This window comes from Crinia signifera, chromosome 11 (genome assembly GCF_055691185.1).
Source record: "Crinia signifera chromosome 11, ASM5569118v1, whole genome shotgun sequence".
Classification (NCBI taxonomy): Eukaryota; Metazoa; Chordata; class Amphibia; order Anura; family Myobatrachidae; genus Crinia; species Crinia signifera.
In genome coordinates this window covers 100,546,838-100,567,747 of record NC_139227.1, presented here as the reverse complement: position 1 = coordinate 100,567,747, position 20,910 = coordinate 100,546,838, and the positions used below count along the sequence as shown (strand labels likewise).

Sequence of the window (20,910 nt, the reverse complement as noted above, 5' to 3'; positions counted from 1 at the left end):
GCCTCTGAGGAGAGGGGCGGAGTGATACTGAGCAGTGTGCGTGATCTATCCCTGAAGAGAGAGGTGGAGTGATACAGAGCAGTGTGTGTGTGTGACTGGTATATGAGGAGAGGGTCAGAGTGATACAGAGCAGTGTGTGTGACTGGTCTCTGAGGAGAGGGGCGGAGTGATACTGAGCAGTGTGTGTGACTGGTCCCTGAGGAGAGGGGTGGAGTGATACTGAGCAGTGTGTGTGACTGGTCCCTGAGGAGAGAGGTGGAGTGATACTGAGCAGTGTGTGTGTGTGTCTGGTCCCTGAGGAGAGGGGTGGAGTGATACTGAGCAGTGTGTGTGACTGGTCTATGAGGAGAGGGGCGGAGTGATACAGAGCAGTGTGTGTGACTGGTCTCTGAGGAGAGGGGCGGAGTGATACGGAGCAGTGTGTGTGACTGGTCCCTGAGGAGAGGGGTGGAGTGATATTGAGCAGTGTGTGTGACTGGTCTATGAGGAGAGGGGTGGAGAGATACAGAGCAGTGTGTGTGACTGCCTGGTCTCGGAGGAGAGGGGCGGAGTGATACAGAGCAGTGTGTGTGACTGCCTGGTCTCTGAGGAGAGGAGCAGACTGGTCTCTGAGGAGAGGGGCGGAGTGATACAGAACAGTGGCGGCTGAAGGAGAAGGTCAGTGGAGGGGTGCTGCTGATAGTAGTCCTAGTTTTTGACAGCCCGGAGACTCATGCAGACCCCTGAACTGGTATGATGGCTGCACACCCTGACACCACACATTGGCTGCAGATTATCACAAAGACCAGACCTACAATGTGCAGACTATTCCCATATACAGTATACAGGGGGATCTGTTCCATTGCAGCACTCCCTGCCCCTTTACCACTGCTGCAATAACGTGTGGTGTTGACAGATTACCCCAGGTCACAGATTGCTGTAAAAGAGTCCTTGAAAAATAACCCTCCAGTGACTGGAGAATCCGACCCTGGTAACTACCAGTGTCTGACCCGGCTACAGTGTAGACATCCCAAGCCGGGTTATCGGTCCCAGGTTATGCTCACTGATTTGGCAAAACCAGAATGCAAAGTATCCAGATCCAAAATATGTTTGGTTTCAATTACATTCATAATACTTTCTGTCCCTTCCAGAAAATGTCCGGTTTCCACCCACAAAGGCTGAGTCCCTGTTACTAAACCTTCGGCCGCTTCCATACGCATTTTGTTTGGTTTATCGTCCTCGCGCGTATAGAAAACACGCAGTCATTCAATCATTGATCATTTAGCGATCCATGCTGAATTAGCCCCATAGGCACAATGACCCTATGGCGACATTTATTTTTAGAAACCACATGTAATACACAATACATGATAAGCCCTGACACGTATCAGTGTCTCTTCTCCAACAAGTACAGTAGATCTGCAGGCCCCCATACACTGGGTCCAACTTGCCCTTGACAGACCCCCGGCAGCTCCCCGGGAGGCTGCTTACGATTTGGCACTTGATGTACCATTCATTGCATGCATATCCCTGGGGAGCTGGTGGGGGTGGGCAAATGGGTCCATGGGGTGGGCAGCGGGGTCCCTGTGGCGTGTTGCGGGCATCGGGGACCCTACGGCCCTGGTCAGCAGGTCCGTGCGGCGGATGGAAACTGAGTGAGTAGCGTTATTCGCTGGGTGGCGGCGCAGGAAGCACTGCTGAATTTGAAAACACTGGCCGGACGCTGATTGGCTAAGATTGGCTAAGCATCTGGCCAATGTTTTCAAATTCAGCAGCACTTCCAGCGCCACCAGCCGGCGAATAGTGCTACTCACTCAGTACCCATCCACCCTACCTGCACCTTTAGTGACTGCTCATCTACATTCGGATGTAAGTCATTGTACGACGTGCCTCTCAGATGTAGCACTACACATATACCGCACTTCTAGGTGCCACGTCACAAACTAATACCCCTTTCACACCGTGCTAATAACCGAGGTCGACCCAGGACTCTGTGCAGTGTGAAAGCCCATAAAAGGAAAACTCCGGTCCAGCAACCCGGCATTCTGACCCGGGTTAAAAGGTTTTCCGGGATCAGACCTGGGTTGCTGGGAAGTGTAAATGGGCCGAGAGACCCGGGTCCCGTTTACACTATAGGGAGAAGTGCTGCCTCCTCTCCACCCCCCGATGATGCACCACCTGCTCGCGTATGATGTCAGCTACCTGACTTATTGCCTGGTTGATGAGGGGAGCTTCGCCTCGCAAATGCCGGGTCGTTCCCAGGACAGACACATGCCCAAATCTTGGATGCGACTCGGCATTTGCAATGTGAAAGGGGTAGCTCTGACATGCTTTATCAAAGTAAAGTATAGGCCACAGGATAAGTAGATTGTTGGGTCCCTTCACTTGCCACTGATACTACAGCAAACACTGTACTCACTGACTGCAGCTGACAGCACTGCTCAGGGAGCGTTACACAGCAGCCAGGCAATCTCTGCTGGAGGACAACGGCAGGGGGAATAATCAATGTGCTGTAAGAACCTGTATCAGTGGGGGGTGTACTGACTGAGCTGTGCTGGGTCACGGCCTAATTAACACCTCTCATTTGCAGCACATAAGGAGCATAAACACCATCTCTTATATATTTAGCCAGATCCGTCACTCAAAGCAGTGTGGCAAACGGTGGGCGGGGTTACACGGGTGATTGACAGGCCCGTCCACCGTCAGCCACACTGCAAAACCTGGCCACTTCCGTAATACACACCACCCCCCTTGGCCTCTGTTCTCCACACAATCCGCCCCCTCCTCGGCCACCAACCCCGCCCCACGGCTAAAAAAAACCCAGTGACTGCGCATGCGCAAGTTACAAAGCGCAGGGGCTGACGGTGACCTCGCGGCTTTCCTATTACATGCCGGCTGGGGTTCTGTACTACCGGACGTGGTCAGGTCACCGTCATAGCCCTGGCAGCGGCAGCACAGTGACAGCATGGGGCAGACACGGGAGCAGCAGAGGAAGCAGTACGAACAGCAGAGGGCAGCGCCGCAGAGTACATGGTAAGCTAGCGGCAGGCTTCCCTCCTGCTTCTCTCCCTCTGCTCCCCGCTGTTTTCTTTAATAGGGCTCGGGCTCAGGCTGTCTCTTCTCCCCCCCCCCTCGCTACAGACCCCCACGCTGCCGCTGCAGCTTCATAAAAATTGCTCCCCTCCCCAGTCCCCACTACCTTATAACATATAAGGTGCAGGAGGAGAGGAACATTTCTTTTTATAAAGCAGCAGCGTCGTGGAGGGAGGGAGGGAAGAAGGAAAGATTTTCTAATTTGCAAAATGTACCTATAAAGTACACTCTAAAATGTACTTTGCATAGCTCCGCCCATGGCCCGCCCCATTTACATGCCGTGAATGAGGCGGGACCATGGGCGGAGCTATCCAAATTACGTTTGAGAGCTCCCACGCCCCCTATTTCCTCTAACAAGCTGCTCTCTCCCGCAAAGCCCAGCTCAAAAGTCGGCAAGTATGCACTACCCACCCCCTCCAAGCCCAACACCCCCCCTATGGCCGCCCATACACGGCCAGCCCCAAGGCTACACACCGTGCTCCCCCCGACCATACACTGCCACCCCCCCCCCCGCTACACACCGCGCGCCCCTTCCCCCTCACTCTCATAACAGATGTAGTTGCTAACGAGCGGGGGAAAGGGGGCAGGATCTGGGCGGAGTGCAGACTCCTGCGCCCGGAGCAAGGGGGGAGAGAGGCAGCTGGAGGGTGAAAGATGTCAGCAGGGTGCAGGTGGGCAGCAGGGTGCAGGTGGGCAGCAGCACGGGGACGCAGGTGGGAGAGACCTGCACTCCGCACAGCGCCGGTCCCCGCCAGCAGCAGCACGGGGGCGCAGGTGGGAGAGACCTGCTCTCCGCACAGCGCCGGTCCCCGCCAGCAGCAGCACGGGGGCGCAGGTGGGAGAGACCTGCTCTCCGCACAGCGCCGGTCCCCGCCAGCAGCAGCAGCAGCACGGAGGCGCAGGTGGGAGAGACCTGCTCTCCGCACAGCACCGGTCCCCGCCAGCACCAGCAGCACGGGGGCGCAGGTGGGAGAGACCTGCTCTCCTCTCCGCACAGCGCCGGTCCCCCCCAACAGCAGCAGCACGAAGGCTCCCATGTGCTGGCCACCCTAACCTGCGCTCTCACTGCTGCCAGGGAGAGGAGGGAGCAGCACCAGCACATAAGGAGGACGCTGTAACAGCACAGCACAGCAACGGGGGCCTTATACACAGCCCTCACCCAGCTCCAGCACATAACCGCCCCCCAAACAACACTTCCACCCCTCAGCAAGCACCACTCCCCCTCTCAGCACAAACACCGCCATACCCCCCGCCCCACCGAAGCACAGCACGCCCACACCCGCACCCCCTTCACCACTAAGCCTGCATCTCCCTCGGCCCGTCCTCACCACCCCTTCCAGCACTACACGCCCTGATACTAGCTGCCCCCCCCCCTGCCCTCACTGTCGGAGATCCCGTCCCCCACACCCGCCAGCATCACTCAGACGCACAGCCTTGGCGTGCGCCCGCCGCTGGCACCTTCTTTACCCAGCCAGCCAACCAGTGCCTTCGCTCTGTCGGAGGAGCCGTCCCCCCACACCCGCCCGCATCTGTCACAGACACACAGCTCATTGCCGTGCGCACGCCACAAGACCCGCCCCTGCCCACCCACTGCCGTCTCCACATACCCGGCAAATCAAGACATTGCCATGCGCCAGCCGCTGCCCGTACACTGCCATGCTCCAAAGGAAGACCCGTCTCCCAACACCCACCAGGATCTACAGAGCCGCACACTACATTGCCGTGCGCCCGCCACTGCCACCTTAATCACACAACAAGCCGCCCATAGATGACGCAGAGCAGCACTCTCCCGGACCCACGGACTGCTGCTGACCACCACTGCTGACCAAGACTGTAAGTACTATGCCATCCACCCCATACCACTACACCACCATGGGGTAGTGGGTGCCATAATATGTGTGCTAAAGTAGTAAAACAGCAGCTACCCCTTAAACATTACCGTGCTGCATTTACTACTTTAGCAGACGTATGGCAACCAACACCCCATACCACTACACTACCAACGCCTCTCTATCTATGGGGTGCCGGTCAGCCCCACCCTCCATAACCTGATCACGCTGCACTCTCACTAACCATGTACTACTTGGGTAGGCTTATGGCACCCAGCACCCCATACCACTACACCACCAACGCCTTTTCTAACACAACCTCCCTTAAACATTTCATCGCACACTATATTGTGTGCGTTTAGCCACACACACACACACACACACTTATGCCTCCAATACTCACAACTACTCACACACCCCTCCATGCCTCCTATATTCACAACTATACACACACCCATCCGTGCCAACAATACTCAAAACTACACACACACACACACATATCAATACACATGCACCTCACACTACTTCAACTAACACATCCCCACATCTATTTACACTCTCCACCCCGTGCTGCCACCAATCTTCACTCTCCAACACCATATGTAAGTACCACCCAGCAGCCCATACCACTACACAGCCCCACATCTATTTACACTCTCTACGCCGTGCTGCCAACAATCTTCACTCTCCAACACACTCACAACTACACACCCACACACCCCCATCAATGCCTCCAATACTCCCAACTACACACACACCCATTCATGCCTCCAATACTCACAACTACACACACCCATCAATGCCTCCAATACTCACAACTACACACACACCCATTCATGCCTCCAATACTCACAACTAAACACACACACACCCATTTCCATACATGTCGCCAATACTACCAACTCACTCACCCACACACACCCACCCATCAATGCCTCCAATACTCCCAACTACACACACCCATTCATGGCTCCAATACTCCCAACTACACACACACCCATAACCATACATGCCTCCAAAACTACCAACTACATACACACACACACACATCTATGCCTCTAATACTCCCACCTACATAACACAGCCTTCACACTACCTACCCTATATCTCTATTAACTCCAGCACCCTACACCACTCACTAAACCTCACATTTTACACTCACATCTGCAATACGCATGCACCTCGCACTACTGCACCTAACACATCCCCACATCTATTTACACTCTCCACAACCTGCTGCCACCAAACTTCACTCTCCAACACCATATGTAAGTACCACCCACCACCCCATACCACTACACCACCAACGCCTTTTCAAACACAGCTCTGCTCCCTTAAACATTTCATTGCACACTATTTAGTGTGCGTTTAGCCACACACTCACTTATGCCTCCAATACTCACAACTACACACACACATCCATGCCTCCAATACACACACCCATCCATGTCTCCAATGCTCACAACTATACACACACACACACAGCCATGCCTCTAATACAAACAAATACACACACACACCCCCATCCATCCATGCCTCAAAAATACACACACACCCATCCATGCCTCCATTACTCACAACTACTCACACACCCCTCCGTGCCTCCTATACTCACAACTACACACACACACACACACACACACACATCCGTACCTTATATGCACTTTCATTACAAAACATTTATGCTCTCAAATGCACTTTAAGCACATTATTCAGCAAATTACACTACATTTCACACTCACATATATTCCTACTTCTAATGGGGCAAAGCCCCTCACGACGGTGTGAAGAGCGCCCGGAGGGCGCGATGAATCACCTAGTGTATAATATTGTGCTGGGAAGAGTCTGGAGGACAACACTGAAAGGTGAGATGTGCTGCAGGCAGAATGAATATAATAGGAGAGGCTGGGAGAGAAATGTGCTGCAAGGGTAATACTGTGCCATATCCAGGGTTACAAGCACCCCTGTCAAAGCGAGATAGTTGCTCTGCCAACTAGGAAAGTCGATCCATGGCTGTTTGACCATTCTGGGATTTGAGTTGGTGTTGGCATGGGGAGACAGAAGCAGGACTCCTTCTCCATTATCCTCCCTCTCCCAGTCCTAATCAGGGTTGCCTACCCTTCTGGAATGGCCGGGAGGCTCCCAAAAAGCGGGACCACCTCCCGCATACTTGCCTACCTGACCCTCTACATGAGGGAGAAAATGCTCTGTTCCTGGGCTACCCTGGTAATGTAGGATTGCCATCACCTGTGGTGACACCTTTCTTATCAATGACCTAGCTCCCCACAGGTGATGACAATCCTACATTACCAGGGAATCCCAGGAACAGAGCATATTCTCCCTGAAGGAGAGGGTCAGGTAGGCAAGTGTGCCCTCCTGGCCCCCAGGAAAGGTGGGCAACCCTCCCGGATACGGTTGTGACTAGTTCCCCTTTGGGAAGGAGAGGGGCAGGGAGAGCAGGAGCATAGTTGGAACAAGGGACCCACAGGGACCCTTGCGGCCTCGCTTCGCTCGCCAAGCTTCCGGCACGGTGGCTCGCTCCGCTTAGCACGCCACGTGGTTACTGAAGGCAACCAGTGGTGGCGTGGATAGTGAAGGACAAGCCCTCCGTGTCCGAAGCATGGCGAGCGAAGCAAGGCCGCAAGGGTCCATTTGGGTCCCTTGTTCTGACATTGTTCCTCCTCTGCCCGCCCCCTCTCCTCCCCAGGACCTTACGGTGAAGGGGAACTAGCCGCTACCTCCTGGATACCAGCAGCACCCCCAAATCTCCCTGGCAACAGCGGTAAATTACCACGATTCGCGGCTTTTCAGGAGCGGGGCTAAATATGCAAATTGAGACATCTACACCAGGCCCCGCCCCCAAAGTGCTGCTGACAGTCTCCTCTCCGGGCTTCTCCCAGAGAGGAGACTTTAAAAGTAGGCAACCCTGTCTCTCGCTCAGGGCCCTCTTTCCTCATGTGCCTTTTATTCTCTCATACCCCTTTCATACATACTACCCGGGATTTTGAACCCGGTACATTCCCAGATTTTTTTAAATCACGGGTTCATTGCAGGTGTGCCGACCCTGTATTTTAGTCAACTAAAATCCCAAGTACAGCCATTCAGACATACGCTAGTCCCGGGATTTTTGCATATTTCTGGAAAAAAAATCACTTATCTCAGTGATGCAGCTATGGTTACGTTCCCTGTACAGTACGTATCCTCTATTGCAGACAAACTGAGGGTCCTGACCCCAAAGTGGGTCTGACCTTCTCAGCAAGGGGTCGTGACTCCATGTTGCTGACCATCAGGCTGATGATTTTTTTAATCTCAGTCAGTGATTCAAGGAGTCTGAAATATCTGTTGAATTGTCTATTACAGACAATGAGCCAGATGTACTAAGCTCCAAAAGTGATAAAATGGAGAGTGATAAAACAGTCAGCCAATCAGCTCCTACCTGCCATGTCACAGACTGTCGGTGGAATGCACTAAGTGAAAAATGCGGTAAAAGCCGTTATCAGAGTTTTTACTGCATTTTGATATGCAGGACAACCCGCATGGCAGGCTTTCGCTGCGGGGGGTACTGCCAGCAAAAGCTGGCTGCCCAGATCAGTGTCCTCCTCATCCCTGCATGGTGCATCAGCTGGGTAAGCATACCTCTATAGATGTGGCCTCCGAGAACCAGGACAGTTGCGCATTGAAAGGGGGTGTGGTCTCTGAAACGGGGCGTGGTCTTGTGGGATGACTCTTCTCAAGGCCACTCCCCCATTTTCTGTACCTCAGCAGAGCTGTTTAGACGCTGTGCACATATGCACAGCATCTATTCACTTCAGGCTGAGGGGACTCCCAACTGCCTCCCCCCCCTCCCCCGCCATGGGACACTGTCGGTCCCCGGGCGGGACACGGGAATGTCCCCAAAAACTGGGACAGTCCTGCGGAAATATCTTCCTTGACCCGTTTTTTTTTTACAATCTATGGGGTCCATTTATCAGTCAAAGCTATTTAAAACTTATTATGTATGATAAATGGCACTTCAACCAATCAGTTCCTTTCTTGTGTTTGGAAAATGGCATTTGGGAGCTGATTGGATGGAGCGCCATTTATCAATGAGTTTTAAATAGCTAAAACTCGTTGATAAATGGTGCTCTATATTCCTTAGCTTTTTTCTCAGAAGCCAGATACCCTACTAGAGAACAAACAAACTCTGCACATATCGGCCATTGGTAGATCACATAAGAATCCTGTATGTTTCTGTTCATTCTTCTGACTTGATGAATTATGTGGTGTCTGTATAAGTACAGGTAAAATCCCGATTTTCCGGAAACCGATGGTCCGGAACCTCTTTTAATTCGGACACATCGGGTGCCAGGGGGAAGGAAGGATTTAATGTGTTTTAACTGTAGAATAATTTGTGGGAGGGCTTAGGACGGCAGCAGAAGCATCAGGAGGGCTATGAAGGGAAGTGGGAGTGTATTGTAGTGCGGAAGGGGATACTCACACTGCGGGGAGGGGCGGCGCCGCACTGATCAGGTGAGCCTGAGATGCGCTGCGGAAGCATGATACAAGCTGCCGGGGGTTGGGGAGGGGGGAATCAAGCTGCGGGGGGTCACGCTGCGGGGGTCTCCCTGCATTCAGGGTACACCACCAAAAATCCGGCAAAATCGGTAATCCGGCTCAGTGCTGGAACCGATGCTGCCGGAAAATCGGTGTTGTACCTGTAACACATTCTCTTTTCCATAGTTACCTTTCCTCGCATATCCTACAGGAGGCTCCCATTTCAGGAAAATCTCCTGCTGCCCTGCATTAATAGAATAGAATAGAATGGAATCAACTTTATTGGCCATGTGTGCTTGTGCACACTAGGAATTTTCATGTGCCCCATCGATGAGTGGTGAGCGCTGCTGCGCGCTCCCGCATCATCTCCGGGAAAGCCGCTCAGCTGCTGGTTATATCAGCAGATGAGCAGTGTTGAGGACGGCTTTGCATAGCTCTGCGCTATGCAATGCCGTTCCCCCCCCCCCCCCCCACCCCTGGGCGCCAGGCAGGGGGAAAGCCGCTCAGTGTGTATGCATAGTCGCCCAGTGTGTATGGACCTTAAAGATTTGACTGCATGTAAAGTCAACAGAGGTGCTCAATAATGAGCGTGCATCGTTAAGGAAATGGTGCATACTCATTAAACGATATGCACAAAAACATTTATTTATTTATTAACAGTTTCTTATATAGCGCACACAGATTCCGCAGCGCTTTACAGAGCATAGTTAACGTTATAGTTATTGTGCATATCTTTGAGAAGAATCGTGTACGCAGCTGTAGCTATTGGGGCCTGTTGTTTTCTGCGTGCAGATGTAACAAGCAGAAGTCACTTCCTCCTGTGTCTTGCAGGAAAATGCTGGGTTTGGACAGTTTCTTGCTTTCTAACAAAACTCTGGTGGAATGTGTGAGGGGGGGGAGAGGGGGCTGGGGGGACACACTACTTCCTCAGAGTCCTGGTGTGGAGACAATGCCAGAGGGGAATCCCACCATTCACCCAGGCACAGAGCAGCACCAGGCAGGGTACATGTGCCCTCACCCCTGCTGCAGGCTGCGCTGCAGCTCTCTGCCAGCTGGGAGGGTGTCACTATAAGCCCAGGACAGGGGAGCTTGCTCCTCCCAGGGCTGTGTTCTCCCCACAAGCTCTCACATTACTAGTGACCGGCATGAGAGAGATAGTACAGACTGGGTGACAGGGAGCCTGGAATGTCCCGGGAAATGGGGACTATGCCCCCCCTGCTGCTCATCACCACAGCGCTGCTTCTGGGAAAGGTAGGACCCTGACTGTCCTCAGTCATTACATTGTACTGTGCACCCAGGTGTATCTGTCTGTCTGTCTGTCTGTCTGTCTATCTATCTATCTCCTGGGGAAGGTAGGACCCTGACTATCCTCAGTCATTACATTGTACTGGGCATCCTATCTATCTATCTATCTATCTATCTATCTATCTATCTATCTATCTATCTATCTATCTATCTATCTATCTCTATCTATCTATCTATCTATCTATCTATCTATCTATCTATCTATCTATCTATCTATCTATCTATCATCAGCTATGTACATGTGGCAGCCCACTTCGTTTTGCTTAAGATCCGATGTTAGATTCGATTTTCTATTAGATCTGGCATTAGATCTTCCCATTCAATTTGGCATTAGATAAGTACTTTTTCGTTAGATATCGAATTCAATATCGTATTCGATTTACATTCATGGTACATTGTACACATTCGATTTCCTTGGCTGCACAGTAGATTTTTCTTTTTGATTTGGAGAAAACGTGTGCGCGCATCGAATCAATTGCAGATCGAAAGTGTCCTAAAAACCATTCGATGTGGATTCGATTTTGCTTCTATAAGCAAAATTGAATCGAAAATAGCTAAAAATCGATGCCTGTGTACACAGCTTAAGCTTTGTCTCACCCTTAGATGTTGGTGCGGTGGGCTATACTAGCAAAGCATGCCAATAGTCCCGGGCAATTAGCTTAGCACCACCACAGATGGCATTTGGAAGGTTATTTCGGGTATAGTTGTGCCCTTACGTTCCTATCATGGCTTCTGTGCCCGCCCCCTGTGTACACTCATACATCCATTCGCATGCAAGCATACGGCCAAAAAATCATTTGATGGTTGCTGAGCATCGAATGATTTATTTAGGCATTACCAAATAGGTCAGTCCAGACTGGCTTTTATTTGCCTCAGAAATGACAACCTGTTACATCATGCACCCTCCACGTGCAGGCTTCGACACACCTGTGTTCGCACGGGGACACGCAGCGTTTTTTATGGGCCCACCCACTGTTTTTGTGTGTGACTGTTATAGTCACCAAAGGTGCTCACACAGCGGCACTGCACATGCGTATAATCACCCATACGCGTGCACAGAGCCACATCATTGGTCTGAGAACAGAATTCGGGAACATATGACCCAAGCTGAATCACCCCCTTTATGTATAAATGTATCATTCTATAGGTTTTTAGAAATAAGTCTGTTTGTCATATATAGCGCGGTATATATTCTAAAGGTTGACTTGGGGTTTTCAGTCGGTATTATATCGATTTTTGGGCGATTTTGGGTATTTTCAAAGGTCAAAATCGAGTAAAATACTGGTATGGGTCGTTTTATCGACCATACTTAGGTCGACAGTCATTAGGTTGACACTGTTGGGTCGACAGGGGGGGAAGGTGGACAGGGTTCTAGGTCGACAGGTGTCTAGGTCGACATGGGACAAGGTCGACATGGGTTTAGGCCGACATATGCGTTACGACATAGGTTGTTAGGTCGACATGTTTTTTTTTCACTGTTTTTTTACCCAAATGTCGACACAGTCAACATGGACTCAGTTGTAAGTCAACCGCAGCCCCTCGCTTCGCTCGCCATGCTTCGGGCACGGTGCCCTGCTGCGCTCGGCACACTATTTTATTGTCACACCACAACCTAGTGGATGGTAGGGCATGAAATACCGCCTGTCGCCACATGTCGGCTCAAAAAACAGTGAAAAACCCCATGTCGACCTAACGACCTGTCGACCTAACCCATGTCGACCTAACCCATATGTCGACCTAAACCCATGTCGACATTGTCCCATGTCGACCTAGACACCTGTCGACCTTGACCATGTCGACCTAGAACCCTGTCGACCTTCCCCCTGTCAACCCAACTTTGTTGACCTAATGACTGTCGACCTAAGTGCAGTCGACAATACGACTGTATCCTCTAAAATACATAGAATTTTGCACTTCAATAGAACTACAATAGAAACGCTTCCAAATCTTCAATATTTTAACATATATTTCTGTTCCTAACCCATATTTAGTCAAATGAGCCCTATTATGTCTCTCTTAGTGAGCTATTTGGAATACAAACACTGTAATCTTTTTTGGGGGGATGTTGGTTCTATTTTGGCTGATTTTAAACGAACCGAAAATCGACTTTTAGTATATATACCCACTAGTATCATCTAAGGCCTAGAATAAATTTCTTTTGACATTTGGGCAGCACAGACGGTGTAATGGTTAGCATTACTGCCTCACAGTGCTGAGGTCTTGTGTTCCAGAGTTTGTATATTCTCCACGTGCTTGCGAGGGTTTCCTCCGGGTACTACGGTTTCCTACCACAGTCCAAAAACATACTGGTTTGGTTGAGTTAGTGTTGCGCTTGGTGTTGGGGTTAGTTATGCGCTGGGTGGTTGAGTTTGTTTTGAGCTTGGTGTTGGGGTTAGTTTTGCGCTGGGTGGTTGAGTTTGTTTTTCGCTTGGTGTGTTTTAATTTTTCGCTGAGTGGTTGAGTTAGCTTTGCGCTGGGTGGTTGAGTTAGTGTTGTGCTTGGTGTTGGGGTTAGTTATGCGCTGGGTGGTTGAGTTAGTTTTGAGCTTGGTGTTGGGGTTAGTTAAGCGCTGGGTGGTTGAGTTAGTTTTGAGCTTGGTGGTTGGGTTAGTTTTGCCCTGGGAGGTTGAATTAGTTTTGTGCATGGTGTTGGGGTTAGTTTTGTGCTGGGTGGTTGAGTTAGTTTTCGCTTGGTGTTGGGGTTAGTTTTGCTCTGGTTGGTTGAGTTAGTTTTGCGCTTGGTGTTGGGGTTAGTTTTGCGCTGGGAGGTTGAGTTAGTTTTGTGCTTGGTGTTGGAGTTAGTTTTGCGCTGGGAGGTTGAGTTAGTTTTGTGCTTGGTGTTGGGGTTAGTTTTGTGCTGGGTGGTTGAGTTAGTTTTGCGCTTGGTGTTGGGGTTAGTTTTGCGCTGGGTGGTTGAGTTAGTTTTGTGCTTGGTGTTGGGGTTAGTTTTGTGCTGGGTGGTTGAGTTAGTTTTGCGCTTGGTGTTGGGTGCTCTTACTTACTCCTTCACTAATTTTGTTGTACTAAAATCTCCCAAATTCCATGTATGAATATGCGACTTTTGCACCTGTTTATCTGATATTACCTATGGAGTTATTTACCTGCTACACGATTCCATGTATTGTACTATCTCTGTGTGTGGTCTGCACACGTTACATGCTGTGACAGTTGGCGGGTCCCTGTCTGCTGCTCTCACCTGTAATATATTCTGTGTCAGATGTTGGGTGTGCGGGTCTAATCTTACAGTGTATCTTCATCATCAGCACTAATGGGCATAATATAATCCCCAGTTTGCGCACCCACAGTGACTTATTGCCCTGTGCTGACCTCATCCCGCTGGCTATTACCCTGTCAGCCAGTAATGCCTCATCATACATGGACATCTTGGTGATTGCAGGATGATTCATTGCCAGGTCCTGTAGCCGTATCCTACAGGATATCCTGCCAGGAGCTTGGGGATGATAACCCCTCCTAACCTCTAACCACTGAGACCACTGTCATACATACGTTGTGTTCCCATACAGTGTACAGTGTATTATTATTATTATGGTTCATTTATATTGTGCCACAAGGGTAAATGATATATATAAAAGGCTAACTATTCCTCGCCTCCTTTGTGTACTAAAATATGTCATCGCAGAAAATGAAAGCAATTTTTGCAGGGACACTGAGAGGAAGCTGTGAAGACAGAGATTGGAGGAAGGAGCATAGAGGGAATAGGGGTGGAGAGTGTGTGGGCTAAAAACTGTCACAGCTCAAAGTGAAAGTAAAAACTGTCACAGGTCAAAGTTAAAGTACATTGCAGAAGCCGTAATTTTGACAGGCTTTTAACTAGTTGTAAATAAAGACAGTTGCATCAAGAGACACTGAAGCAATTATTAGGGTGGCAGTAAGACCCGGCAGCTTGTGAGAGGTTCTGGCTGCAGCTGTAAGTACAGTACGCAGACAACAAACCTGGTGATGGCACCGAATCGTATTTAATCACAGTGTGAACACTGAGAGCCTCCAACCTTTGCTTTCTGATGCCCTCACTCAGTGCGTGTGGGCAGTGCCCTGTAACAGGGTTTGCATGGGTGTATCCCTAACCGGTGACTGTCCCAGATATCACATGCGTAACGCTGAACGAATCGGCTAGCCCGCAATCTGCGCCATGACACGACGCAGACAGAGCAGAACAAAGTAGTATTAATGGCGAAAGTAATTGTTTTGTTACAGACAACCTCATGACTTAACACATTTAGATATGTTACTGTCAATAGGGCATATTATGCTGCTGCTAATGGTGATTAATATAATATGTCTGTGTGCTTACGGTTCCGGATTCAATGGTAGACAGAATGTAAATCGACAGTCACTAGGTCAACTACTATTGGTTGACAGTCAACACATGGAAAAAGCCGACATGCACTTGGTCGACATAGACAGAAGATCGACACAAGCAAAATAATGACATGGGCATAGTCGACACAGGAAAATGTTGTTCCGAGTGTTGTTGGTGTACTGCTTCAGGGCACTGTACTGTTCCCAATCTGAGTCTGCGGGAATGAAAAAGTAAAAAAAACATTTAATAAAACTTTGCATCAACCTTTGTATGTGTCGACTATAGCCACGTCGACAGTTTGTGTGATAACATTGTGACCATGTCAACCACATGTATGTCAACCATATGGTGTCTCACCTATTACATATCGACCTAGGCATTTGGTGGAGTAACTTTGTTTCTGTGCAGGGTAAATACTGGCTGCTTTATTCTTACACTGCAATATAGATCTCACTTTTAAGCAAAACCCCCACCCAAATCTAATTCTCTCTGCACATGGTACATCTGCCCCACCTGCAGTGCACATGGTTTTGTCCATTTGAGAAGGAATTTGCCTTTGTGAGTGAACCAGAATAAGTGCCAAAGTACAGATAATTGGTACATTGCTATGGTATCAGAATAACCCCCATGGTGCTGTCAGAGTAAATAGGTCACACACACACAGGCGTAGCCGTCTGCTCTCTGACTTACGACTACTTGTGCGTCTTTAGGTTATTTTGTAGTCCCAGATGACCTCCAAAATTTGCATATGTATTATATTGTTTTTTTTTAATAAGGAATATATTTCATTCATTTCATAATCCATGTGGCGTTAGAGCAGCTCTGGAGCTTTAAGCAGCCCATACAGGTCCCGATGTGGGCGTGTGTTGTGGGCTGCAATAACAGGGATCACATTGCATTGCATTTGCATGCGTTGTGCATGCAATGCGATGCAATTTGATGAAACCTAAGTACAAAAAGTATGTGCAGCACATACTTTTTGTACTGTGCATGCGATAAGGTGCACGGGAGCGCACACCTCAAAGCACACATCGGCTCAGGATGCTTAGCAGTGTGTATGGGCAGCATTAGAGCTACCAAGGTCACAGCTGTTTGTTTTTTATGATGCTTTTTTATTTTACTGTTACTTAAACCTCCTAATGTCTCTCTTTTAATTGAATGGAACAACGGTAACGTCTCGGGCTACAGTAGGGCGAGTGTTTAATAACGGGCTGTTTGTCAAAGCTGCCAAACATCAACTTTAAAGCAACCGGAACCTGTGCTGCACCCACTTATTTAGCTTTGATTCCTGTGGAAAAGTGTCAGAGCTGACGATGATTGACATCTGGGCAATCATCCCATTTATAAATATTCCCCTATGTCACTTGTTCCCAATCCAATTAGCCCTAGAGTATCAGCATTTTTGTTAAAAAAAAGGTACTTGTTTCCTAGCACGGCGCCACCGATTTTAATTGTATCCATCGGGTCAGAAAAATCGCGTCGATCGCATCGCATGCCAACCAAATCGCATTTGATGCGATCGACGCGATCGACCCGATTTTTACATTGGAATCAATGTAAAATGGTCCCTGAGACCCGATTTTACATTGATTTCAATGTAAAAAGCCCCAAAACCCCCCATTTTTATACCAAAACCCCCCTCATGTTTGAAATGCCCCCCCATTGTTAACGCCACCCCACTATTGACGTTAACCCGAAGCGTGGCGAGGGGCGGCGGTACGCGTCCTCCGACCTTTTCATACCCCTACTATCCACGTCGGCGTGGAGTTGATTTTATAAAGTGTGGCGAGCCACCGAGCCTGAAGCGTGGCGAGCGGACACGGATACCTTCACAGGTATCCGCATCCCCTCGCGGGCTTCACAAGTATCCGCGTCCCCTTGCGGGCTTCACAAGTATCCGTGTCCCCTCGCGGCCTTCACAGGTATCCGCGTCCCCTCGCCACGCTTCGGGCTCGGTGGCTCGCTGCACTCGCCACACTTTATAAAAATCAACTCCACGCCGACGTGGATAGTACGGGTATGAAAAGGTCGGAGGACATGTACCGTTGATTGCGTCGGTTGCATCGCGGCCCCTTATTAGGGGCCGTGATGGACGAGATCAACGCGATTTTGTCTTTCACCGGCAAATTAGCTGGTGATTGACACAAAATCGGGTCCATCGCGTTGATTGTATGCCTTAAGTGCCTTAAACTTAAGGCATACAATCAACGAGATGGGCGCCGTGCTAGGAAACATGTACCAAAAAAAAAAGATATTGTATATAATCATTCGAATTCGATCACATCTGTTCGATAAATTGCATGATTGTATGCACATTTTGGAGGGTTATTCTGCTCCGTCCGCATGGACCATACGTTTGCACAGGGACTGATATTTGGCGTATGCACAGACACATTTCTGCGCATGTGTATACGCCGGGTACGTGCGGCTGCGGCGAACATTCCAGGGGGGGGGGGGCGTTGGGCGGCAGCGGATAGTCGCGCCCACGGGAACGCCCAGCGTTTCATGCGCGTTCCCATGGAAACTCTAGGCGTTCCCATAGATATCGCACGGTGCCGGGGGCGGCCAGCTGACATCACTGGATGGGATGCCCGCCCACTTACTTCTGAATATCCACGCACATGAAAGTAACCTTTGATGGGTGTGTGCCTTCCACATTGTTCGGAGACCATCGAATAATATGGGTGTTCCCCCACAACCCGCGAATGGATGTTTATGTAAAACATGCATTCGCAGCCCGAGCGAGCGTACAAGGGGGGGGGGGGGCAGGCGTCCCGGCAATCACAGGGCGGCATCTGGTGGGTGTTGATGTAGAGGAACGGGTGGCAGGAGGGAGTTGATGTAGCGCAGTGGGCAGCAGGAGGGCTGCTGTGTGGTGGTAGTCAGCGGCAGGCAGCAGAATATGAAAAAGAAAAAAAAAAAACATTTCAAAAGATTGGCTGCCTGAATGTGAGGCCTCTGAATGTGAGCTCTCTAAGCCAATCAGAGGGCCGCCCAGTGTTTTCTTTAAGAAAAATTCAAATTCTGCCGCCAGTGACTGACTATCGCTGCATGCCACCGCTCCTCTACACTGCCGTCCACCCTCTTCCAGCACCCGATGTGGCATCACAGGTGGCATGCGACATCGGGTGATATAAAAAAGTACTTGGGAACCATAAGATGCGATCAGATGTGATGGGGCATTGCATTGCAATGTCACATCGCATCCGATTGCACAAGTGTATGGACACCATTAGGGTCAGTTATGTGGTGGTGCACAGTTGTGTTATGATTGTGCCCACCTGTCATACTTAGGGTCAGTTACTGTATGTGCTGGTGCACAGTTGTGCTTATGATTGTACCTACCTGGCTTCCTATGGGCAGTTATGTGGTGGTGCACAGTTGTGATTATGCCTACTTGTCTCCTTGAGGTCAGTTAAGTATTTGTGCACAATTGTGCTTATGAATGTGCCTACCTGTCTTCCTTAGTATCAGTTATGTGCTGGTGCACAGTTGTGCTTATGATTGTGCCTACTTTTCTTCCATAAGGTCAGTTATGTGGTGGCGCACAGCTGTGCTTCTAATTGGGCCCATCTGTCATACGGGTATGGATCATTAGCTCACCAGCAAGGTCTACAAGCATTAGGTCGACACCACTAGGTTGCCATGGCTTAAGGTCGACGGGACTAAATGTCGACAGGGTCATTAGGTGGTCAGGGTCATTAGGTCGACATGGGTAAAAAAAATTAGGTCAACAGTGAAACATTTTTTTTTCCACCTGAATGTCAACACAGTCAACATTAACACCACGTCCACTCGCTGCGCTCGCCATGCTTTGGGCACGGTGCCTCACTACTCTTGGCACACTATTTTATTCTCCCACCACGCCCTAGTGGATGGTAGGGCATGAAATAACGCCTGTCAGCACAGGTCAGCTCAAAATACAGTAAAAAAAAAAAAAGTTGACCTTTTGACTGTCAACCTTCCCCATGTCGACCTAATGAAATTGTCAACCTAACACATGTCAACCTAAAGTCATGTCGACCTAAAGTCATGTCGACCTACCCGCATGTCGACCTAGTGGTGTTGACGTAATGGAGGGAGACCAAATTTCCGGGACCCACCCGGCCAATCTGGGAGGGTAGGCAACCCTGACATGCTAATGCAGGGGTGGCCAAACGTACTCAAGATCTACCAACAGTTCCTGTTTGTCAGGCAACCTGTGGATCTATAGTAGGAATGAATGCAGCATGTTTTAAAAATGTGCACAGTAATGGCTGCACCTGTGCACCAGCTAGGTGGTTTGGAAAATGTGGACCGTTGAAATATCTCGAGGACTGGTTAGGCCACCCCTGTAATAATTCATCAGTACTATATAGATCTTATTACTTCTTGTGAAAATGACACGCAATCAGCCAGAGACACAAAGCATCTTACGTGTCGCTGCTTCTTGTCGGGCATTTCCCAGCAAAATAGGCATTTTACCTTTTTAGGGTTAATGCTTTCTGCAGCCCCGTGGGTTAGAGAACATTGTACTACATAGTACATAGCGAGTCTGTCTCACTGTTATTCCACAAGCGGTAACAATGAACAATGCTATTCACGTCGTCAATTCGAAATAATTTCCCTACCTCTACGCTTAGAATGTAAACGAGCAGGTAATCCGGATGATGCGGGTGTTCGTGTTCTGCTGATTATACAGCTGGAAACAAATAAGCGCCGTGGATTCACCATGATGCAGGTGTGGGAACATGCAGTGACCTGAGGTCTTGTTACCCTATAGCACCGTTACGGCCCACCCACCGGCCGGGGCTAGCCTTCGCTGGCTTTCTCTGTATGGACGGCTCACACAGGCGCACTACAGACCGTTTGCACGTGCTGTTATCCGATAATTGCTCCTGCTGCCAATTCGCTGCACCGCAAGCAGACCTGAATCAGGCCCAAAGTACCAGTCAAACTGCTTCTGTCATTTTTTAAACAGACAAGAAAGGAAGACAAGCACAAGGCAAGTCGAGCAGCGCTATAAATGATTGTACCAGATGATTGGAAATATATGAAATGTTTTACTCACATAAAAATCACAATAAAATACACAGTATTACAGTACAATAAAACAATGTAGGGGGGGGGGGAAGTAAATTGGAATGAAGGTAAAAATAAATAGCCAAGCCTCAATGGATTCGTGCAATAATCAGTGGAAGTAATCACTGGTTGTAGTAACTGGGTGTATATTACCACACGTAGAACCAGGTCCCAGGTGAGTGGAGAATGAGCTGAAGTCCTCACGATGTACGCGGTGTGGCTGTCTTTACCGCTGGAGGGTGTGTCAGTCACTGGAGCTCACTGGTGTTATTTTACCCAAATAGGGAGACGAGAAAGGTAATAAGAGTCACCAAAAGGAGTCCTTTTCAACGAACCAACACCTGGGGTATCACTGGCTGGGATGAAGGGAACGGTTTCCGTGCACAGTAAATGGTGGGCACATGTGTGCACAGGATGATTGTAGCAAATGTCCTGGGCAGGACTGTGCACGTTGTCCGCCGCTGTATGGGGGATTTCAAGTGAATAGTCGGACTGTCCACGATTTAGAGGCAATATTTTTGTAAGATCCAGAGGCTGGGATGAAGCACCTTACGCGTTTCACTGCGTCCTGCAGCTTTATCAAAGGTGTTTTGTCTGTGTACCTGGCTCAGGTATTTATACCTTACTTAATGAAGAAGTGAGTAACACCTGTTAGGTCCAATCATCAGTATAGGAGAAGTTTCATTAACCGTTTCTGGTAATTTTCAATAAATAGATATGGAGGCAGACATATATCTATAGGTAAAGATGAACAGTTATTATTTGCAATCAAGATTATTAATAAATACAA

At 49.4% G+C, this 20,910-nt stretch overlaps 1 protein-coding gene across 1 annotated transcript in view; it reads left to right on the top strand.

Annotated features, from left to right (window-relative positions):
• Positions 1-10,470: 10,470 nt before the first annotated feature.
• The window catches only part of LOC146045115 (receptor-type tyrosine-protein phosphatase beta-like), a 160,551-nt gene continuing 150,111 nt past the window's right edge, over positions 10,471-20,910 (top strand). Inside the window, exon 1 of the mRNA XM_083163791.1 lies at positions 10,471-10,685. Coding sequence (XP_083019917.1) covers positions 10,620-10,685 — 66 coding nt within the window. The 5' untranslated portion in view covers positions 10,471-10,619. The remainder of the gene's footprint in view (positions 10,686-20,910) is intronic.